The 14,790-nt window shown below is 34.8% G+C and overlaps 1 protein-coding gene across 4 annotated transcripts in view; it reads right to left on the bottom strand.

The window, feature by feature from the left end:
• Positions 1–5,527: 5,527 nt before the first annotated feature.
• The window catches only part of NTN4 (netrin 4), a 130,108-nt gene continuing 120,845 nt past the window's right edge, over positions 5,528–14,790 (bottom strand). For all 4 annotated transcript variants that reach the window (XM_005206644.5, XM_010805194.4, NM_001102203.1 and 1 more), the window contains 2 exons: positions 12,703–12,873; positions 5,528–6,967 (listed from right to left, as the gene is read on the bottom strand). In XM_005206644.5, coding sequence (XP_005206701.1) covers positions 6,831–6,967; positions 12,703–12,873 — 308 coding nt within the window. In that variant the 3' untranslated portion in view covers positions 5,528–6,830. The remainder of the gene's footprint in view (positions 6,968–12,702; positions 12,874–14,790) is intronic.

Consider the following 14,790-nt stretch of genomic DNA (forward strand, 5'->3'; position numbering starts at 1 on the left):
ATTTATGAGGCATTGAAAAGCACAACTGACCAAAAATATCTCCTCCACTGGCCTGCCATCAGTGCCTGAAATTCCTATGATAAGAATCACCCATTAAAAGTTTTCTGCAGACACGCATGGTTTATTTGGGTCAATAAAACATTGTGTTCGGGAAAAAGAAGAAAGTGGGAAAATGGGAAGGTGTCTCATTATGATGGCTTATTTTACCTTATCAGTTTGTGAATCTCTTAGTAAAGAGCCGCATCTTGACAGGTAGGTACAGTATACAGTTAAGGCTGGAGGGAAAGTTGAGAGTCCAGAGTTTCATGTAGCATCTTCATGTAGACTCTCAGCAGTATGAAGGCAATAAGCGCTTGGGAGAAGATTGCCCAAAATGGACCAAGGAGCAAATTTAAATATTTCACAGTTCTGTTTCAGGCAAGGTTAAGAAGTAGGGTACATAATAGTTGGAGGAATCCCCTTTCAATTCCCTTTTCCACTGTCTTTGTTGTTGTTGTTGTTCAGTGCAACCCCATGAACTGCAGCACACCAGGCTTCCCTGTCCTTCACTATCTCCCTGAATTTGGGCAAACTCATGTCCATTGAGTCAGTGATGCCATCCAACCATTTCATCCTCTGTTGCCCCCTTCTCACTATTAGTTCTTGGGTAACCATAACAGGACTAATGATTTGGTTATTCATAAAATTAATATTCATGATGAAGGCCAAGTGGATTTATGATCAGAGGGAGATACATTTGTAGAAGCAGAACTAATGATCATTCTGACTTTGTTGAGACTATTCTGTAAAAGTGTCTAGGGCAGTTGTATCTGAATCACCACACAGATTTAATTGCCTCTCCCCGGTTCCCACCCAGAGTCTCTGAAACAGATGTTCTGAGATGGGGGTCTGGGACTCTGCATTTTAACAAATATGTCTGTTGATTCTTATGCACATTATTTGAGAATTATTGGTTTGGAGGTTTCAGTAGATTATAGAGGTTAAAAATATGGGTTCTAAAGGTAGGTAGGTCAGGGTTCATATCCCACCTCAGCTGCTTGCTTGTTTGGTGACCTTGGACAAGCAACCATCTAGCCCTCAGTTCCTGCCTAATAAGAATACCAACTTCACAAGATTTTTAAGTGAGGTCCAAGGAGCTAAGTTGTATGAAGTTTAGCACAGCATCTGGCACTTAATAAGGGCAAAAGTGATATCATTATTAAGATGAGTATATTTATTGGAAAAGACTCAGGCAGGACTAATATTAGATATTAAATATTTTGATGACCATGTACTTTATAAAAGATGATTTCAAAATTCTATTGCAATATATGGTAAAACCAACTGGTTTCCTAATTATTGTTCCCTAAGGTTTTTCTGTTGCTGTATCTTCTTTAGCTTTTCTGACTTCTCAAACATATCTAATAGCAAAAGAGTTGGATGGAATATTTTGTAATAAAAATTTGGAACAATCTCACCTAAATCATGGTATCTAGCAATGGAAGAATTGATTATGTTATACTTTGAAATATTTTGCATATTCTTACTAGAACAGACCACCTGGTTTCTTTCCCAGCTGTCACTTTCCTTTTCTTCTCTTATATCTTTACCCTTTGTTTCTTACCTTTTGCTCTCTCTCCTTGGTCAACATAGTGCCTACATTCTCTATTTTCTTCTGTTTCCTTGTCTCTCTGGTGTAATTCCTTCTCATTCATCTTGCAAGCAGAATTGCTCTACATAGCAAAATTTAAAGCTGAGAGAACCGATTGAAATTCTGTTAAATTGCATAGTAACTTATTCAGGGTCACTACTGATAAATGCGAAAGTGGACCTTTTACCTAAATAGATCTCAGAAAATCAAACCAAGAGGAAAAGAGCAAAGATAAAAATGGACTCATTGTTTCATCCTAGTGTAAACTATGGTAAACAGTTTTATGCTAATGGCAATGTAATAATAAGAAATAAAATTATGTAATCACAGAATAATGGGATACATTATAATTTGGAGGATAGAGAAGGAAAACTGGGATTCAACTGCAATCCAAAAGAAACAGCATGTGAAATCTAAAATATCACACAAATGAACTTATCTACAGAACAGAAACACTCACAGACATAGAAAACAGACTTGTGGTTGCCAAGGAGGAAGGTGGAGTTAGGAAGGGTTGGAGCTGAAGTCTGGGGACTAGCAGATGCAAACTATCATATATAGAATGGACAACAACAAAGTTCTATTGTATAGCCACAGGGGGCTATATTCAGCATCCTGTAATAAACCATAATGGAAAATAATATGAAAAAAATATATATATATATATAAATGAGTCACTTTGCTGTGATCAGAAACTAACACAACATTGTAAATCAACTATACTTCAATGAATAAATAAATAAAAGAAACAGCCAATGAAAAAAATGGTGCTGTTGGCATCATCTCACATGAATTCCCCTCTGAATACTAGGATCCCCTTTTAGTGGTTGAAATATGAACTCTGGCAGTTAGAATGCTTGGGTTCAAACACAGGCTCCACAATTATTGGCTGAGTGTCCTTGGACAATTTAGTCTCACTGTGCCTCAGTTTCCTTGTCTGGGAATGTAGATAATAACAGCATGTCCTTTAAGGGTGCTTAGGAGGATCAAATGAGAATAACATGTGTAAAGCACTGAGAGAAGTGCCTTCTTTGTGGCAAACTCTTAAGTACTGATTGCTATTGATGTATTATCTTTCTTATTTTTCATTCACCAAGTTTGAAATCCTCAGTGATGTCCTGAGTGAGGAGGAAGTATTCAGCGAGTTTCTGGACAGACCATTTTGCTCACATTGTGAAAATTTGCTGACAGTGGTTATTTTTCTTTCTGGGAAGCAAGTTTCCTTGCCTGGCTGCCATTCCCCTTTATTCAGATAAATGCACTATGATTTGATCACCCCCAATAAACCTTGGATAGTTTTAGATTTATAAATTAACTTGTTATTAATGATCACACTTTGGGATATAATCACCCATCTGTGACCACATATTAAAAAACTAGAGGTGTATTCAGTATTTACTAAAACTCTCTCTTAACAGAACATGCATCTTAATTCTGGAAATATCTATTTGACCCAGTGCATATATCTTTCTCGCTCGTAACTAATACTGCTTTTTTTGTCTTTCAGCATATATAAAGACTAATAATAAAGCTGAGAATTTGTCTTTTAAAATATTGTAGGTCTCAAACACAGTAATGTTAAAAAAGTAGAGAAATGTTCAAATCTCTTTGGCAGAAGTGTAGGAAAGCAGGAACAAGGGCATCATTTTTCAGAAAGTATTCTCAGACAAATCATTCTCTGAGAGATTAAAAAAAAAATCAGTCATGCAAGGCACACCCCTTTGCTTCTATTCCATTTTTATCATGGCAATCTCCCCTACAAAATTGAGGTTGTTCGTAAATATTTTCCTTCCAAACTGTGGGAAATAAATCATGAGTAACTTTGGATCTTTGATAAAGTTAGGTTAGGGGACTGCTTATCATTGAAACAATGAACACAAAGGCAATTCAGTCCTGGGGCCTCTGACAAAACTCTCAACAGCTGAGGCGGTACTCACGCTCCTTTTTCTCAAGCATTCCAGGGGAGTGGCAAAGGGACAGACAGCACAAGGAATTTTCAAGGTTCTTTTTCCCACCCTTCAGAGTTGATAAGTCTCTAATCATTTAGAAAGGGATTTGTTCTGCAAGAACCCAAAGTATCCCAAAGAACTATATTTACCCATAACAGGCCTTGCTCTCTGTTTAATCTAGCCAGATGGACACTGCTTTTTGGACTCACAATCATATCCCTACAGATTTGACCTCATTTAGCAGACACTATTAAAAGATTATCCTATGATTGAGAATTTCCATTGCATCAAATACTAAATATTAGTAACATTCCTCTATGGGGAAAGTGATGTAATAAAAGGGCATAGACTGAGTTGACCTCAGACAAATTATACAGAGAAGTATGTGAAGATTATGCAACTAATCTGCTGGCTAATAAAGCCCAGCGGTACAGGGAATAAAGCTCTGGGGGCAGACTTTCCCACTAGCTCTCGAAGGAAGTGTTCATGTTCATCTGCAGCCATAGATGGAAGCTGTATGTGATTCTGTTGCCTTGGTACCGTCATGGTTATTTTGAAAGATGCCAAGGGTGAGAAAGTATACAGAAGTGTGGCAGAATGATGGAATGGTGGGATGGGAGTGGGGTCAGGAGGCAGCTTCCTCACATTTCATTTTGTTATTTACTTTTACAAATGGGGAGCATGAGGTTTCTTTTCTTTTTTTTTTTTCCCTCTGGAAGCCAACAATGCTCACAGGAAATTAAAACTGCAGTGAAGGGGCTAAAAATGATATGAAAATCAAGGCATTAAGAAATGATCACAAGAGGGGCCTTTTTTTTAGAATATTGCCAGAAAAGGTGTTGAAAGAGTACCTAGTGAAGATTCGAATCATAAGGACTGGATTCTGATCAAAAGACATGTTTTTTAAGCTGCTTGTAAATGGAAAGCCATATAGGGGGCCCCAGCAATGTGGTAAACTAGCTAAATTAAATTTTTGCTATGATTTTGCTTGAACATACTTTAAAAACAATTGATTAACAGTTAATTATTTTAAAAATGTTACAAAACCAGTACATAATCAAGGAAAGAAAGTCAAGCAATGCCGACATATGTAAAATAAAAGGTGAACGCCTCCCTCCTTCTTTCCCCTGCAGGGGCAAATATTACTACTATATAATCTATCTGTCAGAACTTTTGAAATGCTGTATATTTTATAAATGTGTTTTAGGAGTGGGAGCTAATACTGTACATATTGTTCTGTCATTTTCTTTTACTGAATAATATATTATTAGCATCTTTGTACTCTTTTAAAAAATAGACATTATTTATATTCTTCTTTTTAAGGGGTTATTTTATGTAAAGTGAAATGGAAACGAAGGCAACCTGGCAATTCTGAAACTTAAGAAAGTCATATATTTGATATATTTTTATTTTTATTGATATGATGTACTTACCACTATGTTGTATAAGTTGTTTGTAAATTATGCCTGCTAGATAGCATTCCATCTACCAGGATAAGACAGGAATAGAGAAGAAACTGAGACCTATGCTACAGGTTATAAAAGCAGATTTCCTAATAGTATGTATAGTATAATTCCAGTTCTATAAAAGGTATGTATATGCATAGAAAGCAGTCTAGCAACATCTACACTGAAATGCTAATAGTTATTATCACAGGATTGTTGGAGTATAGCCATATTTTTCTCTCATTATGGTTTTCTGTATTTTCAACAATGAAATTTTATTGCTTTTAAAAAGTAAATGTAATATAAAAACGCAATGCATCTGATGAAAAAAGTTCACATCCAACAGCTACAGAAAGTAAACCCTTCTGAATTAGCTTCCACTCCATTCCCAAACCCCACGATATTTTATTTTCTTAATTTAAGGGATTAGAGTTGAGCTCCTACATTGAGAGAAAGCAATCTTTAATATCAGTGAAAGAGCTGATCAGAAAATGAGGCAAAAGTAAGGAGATCATATTTCTTTATTACATATATGAAGTATAAAAAACTTAACAGAGCAATATATATAAATTTTTTGCTAGTCCACAGGACCTCAGGAAAAACATATGTTCTGAATGTGAAGTTAATCTTATGGCACTGTGGTTCACGATTTATATATTCAAGTACAGAAGAAATGGTATATATAGTGGTTATGATGGATACAGAAGATGAATAATAATGAAAAACTGTAATTCGGTGAACTATCACATACATTGCATCCAAAAATGAGTGAACAGAATGACCATATACTGTTAATAAAGACAAGGAGGAAACTGTCTCAATATTCAGGTTTAAATACTAAACACAAAAAACAAATTCTGTGTCTACAATAATCTCTGAAGTGTATACAAGTGCATTGCAAATAAATGGGCTTTTTACAATTTAAAGTCCATTTCCTCTTTATCCAAGCATTTTCTATACTTAGGACTCCTTTCTCTTATTTTAGAATCTCTTCTTGTTTAGTTTTTTTTATTTTTCAAAGTTTGACCATTGCTGGTATCTGTGGAATCTAACCTCTAGCCCAAAGCTGAGACTTCATGCAAACATATTCTCCTTTCAGGTTGCATCTTCACATAGTTTCTCTAAGTGTTCAAGGTTAAAGAGTACAACTTTCTGTATGTGGTCATTTTTTTCCACACGTGGTGGCAGTGCTTCTGTTTCAGCAGGTTTTCATACACACCTTTTTCTCTTTTTTTCCTGTCAACAGCAGTCTCCAAACTTTCACAACACAAGTGGTAGGTAGTAAAGTGCTTTATACAATGAAATACTATATACATGTGGAGAGGATCCATTTAACACTCCACAGACCAAAGTTCACACACATCACGCAAGAGAAGGCTCTTTTTAAGAAACACCTTTTCTGATAGTAGGGTTGGGAATTCCTTAAAATCTCATTAATTACTTCAAGTAGCACAAATGTAAGTAACATGTCTGAAGATGGGAAGAGTCCTTGTTAGGTGCATTGGGCTTAATAGATTACTGCTAAATATCATATTGCTATTAAAATATCCTTAATAGTTATGAATTTCAGAATCAGTCTCATAGAAAATAGGTATCAGTATTAGGACTTTTCATTCTTCTTTATGAAACAAACTGCATTTAAACATGGGCCCAAAAGAGATACATTAAATAAGGTCCATGCATTGGAACATTTCTATATATTTTGGCACTTAAAAAAGTTTCCAGTTTCATTTTTGAGGTCTCCTTTCCATTAAGTTTGTCTTTTGTACATAGAGACGTGCCATTAAGTGCTATAAACCTTTACTGTTACTTGCACTCTCTTCTCAAAATATCCATGACTTTTCTTCCAAGAGATGGTTTCCAGTGCTGGACAAAACTTTTCATATTCACGACTAGTTTGCCTGTTCTTACATCCTCGTGTCCTGCTACGAGGTACTCCAAACCTAAAAGAGAACAATATTAGGGGCTATGCAGTATCATAATTTATGGAAGGGAAAGATATGATTTTAGCAGTTTTATATATACATGGTTCAAAGTTTTATCAATTCACAGTTGAAATAGGGAGTCACAGGCAATAATTTGGTAAATATTCGTTAAGTGCCAAATGCTTTAAATGGATTATCTTATTTAACCTTAAAAATAATCCTTTGAAGTAGGTATCACTTTTCTTCTTTCCTCATTTTACAAATAAGGACACTGAGGCTTGGCAAGATTAAGAAACAGTGTTTCCCAGTAAGCAGTAGCTCTTTGACTCAAGCTTAGCCCTGTCTGATGGTAGAAGTTTTACTCTTTGCTATATACCACTCTCCATGGTGAAGAAGTGAGGATTCTGTGGGTACTTAACATGCTGCTATAAACCAATAGTTCTTGGGGACTCACTATATATGGTAGTGTACATTAAGGAGGATTTTATAAAAGTGAAACAACCATTTGGGAAAACATATCGAAAGAAAGAGAAGCCCCGGTGGCTCAGCAGTAAAGAATCCACCTGTAACGCAAGAGATGCGTACAGATGTGTGTTCAGTCCCTTGGTTGGGAAGATTCCCTGGAGAAGGAAATGGCAACCCATTCCAGTATTCTTGCCCGGAAAATCTCATGGACAGAGAGGAGCCTGGTGGGGTACAGTCCATGGCATCACAGAGTCAGACACGACTGAGCAACTGAACAACAACAACACTGGAAGAGAAGTATGGATTATACAAAACAGTACATATCTCCTAGATAAAGTGTTTTTGGAATATAGAATGTTTGTTTGTCATACTTTTAAAAAATGATGAGACTTGACAAGACCTACTGCTGATTTTATAATAAAAGAATTTTATAAAATTCCTTTCAGGCTTCAAATAAAATTTTTTGGCTAACAAATAAAAAAACCGAAAGGACAATCTCATTATCTATACATTAATAAATAGAAATATGATAATCTCCCTCAGTAGATGTCTTTAGTAATATCAATATTGGTATTTTGAAACAGTTTTCTGTAATATTATAGGGTAAAACAAATAAGTAATTACATTTATAAAATAAAACTGTCCAATATAAGATAAAGAGACATACACTTTAAAACTCAAGGGAAAACATGAGACATTAAAATTCAGTTGAAAATATCAATTTAAAGTCTTGATTTTATATATATATATATAGTCTTGTTCATTCACTGGAGTGAAAGTAAAAGTGCTAGTCTCTCAGTCCTGTCTGGCTCTTAGCGACCCCATGGACTGTAACCCACAAGGCTCCTTTGTCCATGAATTCTCCAGACAAGAATACTATAGTGGGTTGCCATTTCCTTCTCCCAGGGATATTCCCAACCCAGGGATTGAACTCAGGTCTCCTGCATTGCAGGAAGATTCTTTACTGTCTGAGCCACCAGGGAAGCCCCATTTCATTTTCTGAAATGGTTTTAAAAAATGCCATTCTAATGGTAAGGATTACCTATTACAAATATAACGTGGTCTCTAATAACAGGTATCACCAAAAACAACACAAAACAAAGCTTCTTGAAGAAATGCTTTTTCTAGTTCCAAGGCAGAAAGATACAGGTACGCATGGGACTTATTATGCTAAAAAGGCTCATAGGAATCATTTTAAAAGGGCACAGTAAAGGAATCAGTAAAGGAGGGTTATAACTTGTCAAAGTTATGATAATTTGAGCACCAAGAGCATAGTAATTGTGTGCTAACATACTGAATCAACAAAAAATCCATAATTCCAAAGTGATACTCAAAAAGTACCAGAGAGAAATTAACTTGCCATCTTGAGACAGTTGTTAAAACCATTCCTTACTTTGGAAATTGCTGATTAAAGGAAACAATTTAGCCTTTATCCTGCTTTTATAATAGGAACTATATTTCATAGTAACCTAATAGCCCACCATGGGAGAGAAAGTCCTCTTACAGAATAATGTCATGTAATAAATGAAGGGAATTAGACAAAATTAGAAAAAAACGTTTCTCAAACTAATTAAATTATTCATCCAAGAAGGGATTGCCAGTTGGGTGACAAAATCACTAAGTGAATAGTTGATGGGAACTGGATGTTTGCATAGTGGCTAAATAACTCACACTCATTGTTTCCTAGTCTCAAAAGGGAAAACAAAACTCTCCAATGGAGAGATCAGACTGTTCAGTTTGAGCAACCCAGATGTTTAGATCCGCGATGGTGGGTCATCCAGGTACTGTATATCTTGTGATGTGATTTAACATGAAACAACACAACAATATCTATAATAAGTGCTAGCCAAAATGCTTATCTTGAGCCTATCAAGATAAACTGTAGAGATTACAAGAAAAATAGGAAGTAGAGAGACAAGCTAAATGACACTACAAAGAACCAACCAAATACAGAAGGCAGGATAATTTACAGAACACCTGGCCTATTTTTTTCAACAATAATTTCTAATGCACTAAAAAGAAACTCATCATAAATCTAAGATATTTGAGGGACTTAAAAACTAGATACAATTTGTGATTTTGGATTGAATAGTTGGATTCAATAGTTTGGATTGAATACTGTCAAGGACAAGCCCTAAAGAGCATTTTGGGATCAGTTGGGAAATTGGAATATGATCTCAGTATTAGAGTATATGAAAATAAACAAAAATTTAAGGTAAAGATCATTAACTGAATAAAGTAGGTTGCAGAATGAAGTGTATATTATGATTTCATTTTGGTTAAAAATATAATGTATACATATATAGAGAAATATCTGGAAGGATTCACACTAGGATGTTAACAGAAATGATCTTTGGAGGACACAAGTGTAAAATTTAAAAATTTCCCCTAAATTTCTATAATGTACATGTGTTGCTTCTATAATAATAAAAAAGGTTATTTAAATTATTAAAAGAAATCAAGATTATTAAAAGAAATTAAGTCTAGGACTTAAAAGCTTTAAGTCCTAAACTTAAAAATAGCTACGATGATATTTTCAACAAAAAAAGGAGAGAGACAAAAGAAAAAGGAAAATAATGACATAGGTTTTAAACACTGGAGAGCATAAATGTAAGGTGAATTATAAGCTATTTAAATTCTTTAAAGGGTAACCTTAGCTTCTCCATGAAAAAGAATCCCAGTATTTAATCAACAAATTAGTTGAAACATAATGGTTGTGATATTATTTGTATCATCCCTAAAATAATAAAACCCTCTTTAAAAATACAATGAATAATTTTTAGGAAACTTTCAGTGTTAAGTCTAGTATTTAGATGAATTTACCTTGAAAGTATAAATAAAACAAATATTATAAGAGTTTGCCATTATGTCAAAGTATAAATATAAATTAAACTAATGAAAATGATGCTGAATAAATCTGTAAATTATGGAACAGCATCATACCAAAAGTTAGCATGAAAAATAACTTTATCTGTTGTATCACTTATTAGCATTTACATTTAATTTTGATATCTCTTTGCTTTTGACATCTACTTTGCTGAAAGGTTGAGGGCACAAAGCTCACTTTTTATCCACAGAAAAAGAAAATACAATATTTTAGTGCTAGTCTTGACATTCTAAAATATTCAATAGATGAATGAGCAAATATATGCCTGAAAGTAAGAATGAATGAATTTTTAGGGATGCCAACTAGATTACTACTTTTCAAAAGTAGCAAAGGAAACAGGTTGGCGTGTAAGGTTTCAGTGTTTTCTTATCAGCTTTCTTTGGCCTTAGCTATTAAACTTGTAAAAATGGAAAACAAAGTGAAAGAGTGTCTGGTTTTGCTTTGGCAAAGTCTTTTTATCAAAGTGAATAAACATGTTTTCAAGAATTCTTTGAATAATTGTGCTTATGTTTTCAATTGTGATGAACTCAGTTGGTTCTTTTACTCTGTTTGGCAGAAACCTGATTAGGAAGTATAGTTCACTTCCTGGAGGGCGGTGCAGATGGTCAAAGCTTTTGTTTTTAATGTCTTACTAAAAAACTGAGTAGATTTCTTTTTTTTTTTTTTTCGTTTGCCAGTTTAGTCAAAAGTGCTTATAGAAAGAGCCCCTATGCAGAGATCACTGGGAAACAGAACTTAATGACTCAGTCTCCAGTATTCAAAACCCAAGATTCTGATTAGTTCGTTCTTTGGAAACATATTTTAAAATGTCTTTTAAATTTTCCTTATTAAAATTATACAGAGTGAAGTAAGCCAGAAAGAAAAACACCAATACAGTATACTAACGCATATATATGGAATTTAGAAAGATGGTAACAATAACCCTGTGTACGAGACAGCAAAAGAGACACTGATGTATAGAACAGTCTTTTGGACTCTGTGGGAGAGGGTGGGATGATTTGGGAGAATGGCATTGAAATACGTATAATATCATATATGAAATGAGTCGCCAGTCCAGGTTCGATGCACGATACTGGATGCTTAGGGCTGGTGCACTGGGACGACCCAGAGGAAGGGTATGGGGAGGGAGGAGGGAGGAGGGTTCAGGATGGGGAACACATGTATACCTGTGGTGGATTCATTTCAATATTTGGCAAAACCAATACAATATTGTGAAGTTTTAAAATAAAATAAAATTTTTAAAAAAGAAAGTGAAAAAATAAAATAAAAAATAAATAAATAAAATTTAGATTAAATAAAATATGAAGAGCTACAAAAAGGGTATGAGAGGTTAGTCAACAAAGTCAACAGTTATATCATTGTTTAGATTGTTTAGGTTGGGGGATATTTTATTGATAGCTTTTCTCTCTCTCTTACTCAGTTATCTGCTTCTCTCAAATTTATTAACCAAAGACCATAAATGACTTCTTAATGTAACTGTGCTTTCCTGGACTTAACTTTGAAAAGAATTAGATCCAGAACACAAATTATGCACCTGTTTCAGCAGTGTCATTAAGACACAAATGGCAACTTTGTAAACAGGGAAGTACAGAAGATTTAAAAAATATATTATTTGTTTTGCTAGAATTCATTATTTGTGTACTGCAGTACTATTATCTTGGAAATAATGGTAGATCCTGGAGACAGTATGGTCAAAAATCTAAATCCCATCCTCAAATTTAGTGAGAGAGAGAGAGAAATAAGCAGATTATGACACAATGTAAAGAGTGTGCTTATAAGGTAAACAGATCAGAATCCCATGCTTACTGGCCTGCCTCTGTGTCTGTCATATTATTTTAAGGTGTAAATTTCCCTCCATTCCAAGTTTCTCTAAGATTCTGTAGTTTTGCTGCTGTTTATTTTTACTGTTCTTGATTTGAAACCAGAATGATCATTTAATGAAAAAGAAGATGATGACAACTTGAGAGTTGTTTTCTATCCAGAAGAAACAGATGCTTCCCATGCAATAGAAAAAATGAATTCAATATTATTTGCACAGATGGAATTTTGCCTTTGAAATTCCTTTGGGAGCAAGTTCTAACCAGGGCATTGTAATAGGACCTAGCTTTCCAGTACAGTATTAGTGGCAGAGGAATTCATGAAAATGTTTTCCTTGCTACTGCCACTGGAACCAATCTGAGACTTCTCTTCAAGACAGAAAATATTAAATTGCTGGATTTTAAAATATTTTACTTTCATAGAGCATGTGAAGAATTCCGTTTGGACTTTCCCCAGAATTCAGGTGGTGAAAAGGAGAGATGCTCTTGCTGAGTTTATTTAGATTGTGATTCAGACAATGTAAGACAAGCAGCAAATCAGCAGAGACAAGGTAGGGATCAAGCTAGTAACATCTAATGCTCACCAGGATTGAGGATTGGACAAGTGCAGCCTCTGTTAGTCCATGATTCTGGATACAGTGTTCGCTTTCCTCGTAAAATTTTCAGTTTGGTGGATTTTAAGACTTTTTTAATCTTCACGTTGACCTCAGCATGAGATCCTTTATCATGAGCCGATAAGATCTTTATTTTTAGCACTGTAGGAACACAATTCCAAAAGTAAAAATGAATAGAATTTCATACTACTCTTTGAACTTTGAACAACTTAGATATGCATTTCAGAGTATAATGGAAAAGTGAACTAGTGATTATAATGTGGAAATATGCTTTAAAAATCATTAGGGATTAAGAGGTACACATTTCTATGTATAAAATAAACAAGTTACAAGGATGTATTTACAACACAGGGAATATAGCCAATATTTTATAATAACTGTAAATGGAATATAACCTTTAAAATTGTGAATCACTAGTTATACTCCTGAAACATATAATATTATATATTAACTATATATCTCAATAAAAGAAAATCATTAGGCTCATTGATTTTACACTAACTTCATCCAATCTATCTATATTAACTATCCTCTTCCTTCTTAGACATTTTCAAATGTTACTTCTTTCCATATCATTATGTTAAGAGAATATCAACCATTTGTCTACTGCAAATAAATCTTAAGCACATTCAGCTATCAAATCTAAAAAGAAAAAAGATGCACAGGAAGTAGAATTGTTATCCTGGCTTTTATTTAGATTCTGACTATATTATACTCTATGGCTGGCTTTGTGTAATGTTATGACAAGGAGCAAAACGTTATTGCCAGGACATATTTTACATAGTCTAAAGAGATTAAATATTATTGGTTACTTTTCTTCCCTGGTGTAAAATTCAAGCTGACTGGGATTAGGAAGCTGTCCTGTGTGATGGCAGAGCTCCAGTTTCATGATTCTATTATACTCTTCCATTTATGAAGTGGATGTGGATAGGAATTATGTATATTTTGGGCTGTATAAGTTATGGAATAATAAAAGACTCAGACACTAGTCAATGATATGGCAGCAAGATAAGGCATCTTTAATATATTGAAAGTGAAAGTGTTAGTTGCTCAATCATGTCCAATTCTTTGCAACCCCATGGACTGTAGGAACTGTAGCCCACCAGGCTCCTTTATGCATGGAATTCTCCAGGCAAGAATACTGGAGCAGGTTGCCTTTTCCTTCTCCAGGGGATCTTCCCAACCCCGAGATTGAACCAGGGTCTCTGGCATAGAGGGCCTATTCTTTACCATCTGAGCTACCTATACTTAAGAATAAAGCCATTTAGAATTTAAAAATAGTAACAGTCTTTACTTAGGGCAATGACATTTTCCTTTGTCCATACACTTTATCTTCTGGGTATTTGAAAGGTAGAGGAGTAGACAGAGATGGCAGGGAAGAGAGTCAGGCAGAGAGCTAGTCTCAATGCCTTTCCAGTATATTTCTCCTTCCCTCCTACTACTTACTGAGCATCTAGTATGTGCAAGGAAATGTGCTGTGTGGTTTTCAAAAATCTCATTTCATGGGGAAGATGGCATCATCCCTGTTTTACAGATGAAGAAGTTTGGAGATGTTAAGCTGCTGCTGCTGCTGCTGCTGCTAAGTCGCTTCAGTCGTGTCCAACTCTGTGCAACCCCATAGATGGCAGCCCACCAGGCTCCCCCGTCCCTGGGATTCTCCAGGCAAGATGTTAAGGTACCCACCCAATAAACCAGAAATAAAACACACATAAGGTCTGAATCCAAAGCCTGAGCTTTTAATCACTGTGAATACACTGCTTTAAACTGATTTCTACTTAGTAGTACTACTGGCCAAGGAGTCATTTAAATGGCTAGAGACTTTCCTTTTAGATTAATAAAATAAGAATCATTCATAGGAAAGGATTATATGTCAAGATTTTGTTGTTGTTGTTGTCTGCCTCTTTTCCACATACTAGGATAACCTTGCTTTTGCTCTAAAAGCCTCCTACTCTCACTAAGACATTCAAAACCATCTCTATTAGGAAAATCTAGGTCAAGACCAGAATACTGTATTTACTACTGTTACATAAGACTAATGCTTTGATTTACTGAGAATGT

Source organism: Bos taurus, chromosome 5 (genome assembly GCF_002263795.3).
Source record: "Bos taurus isolate L1 Dominette 01449 registration number 42190680 breed Hereford chromosome 5, ARS-UCD2.0, whole genome shotgun sequence".
In the NCBI taxonomy this organism is placed as follows: Eukaryota; Metazoa; Chordata; class Mammalia; order Artiodactyla; family Bovidae; genus Bos; species Bos taurus.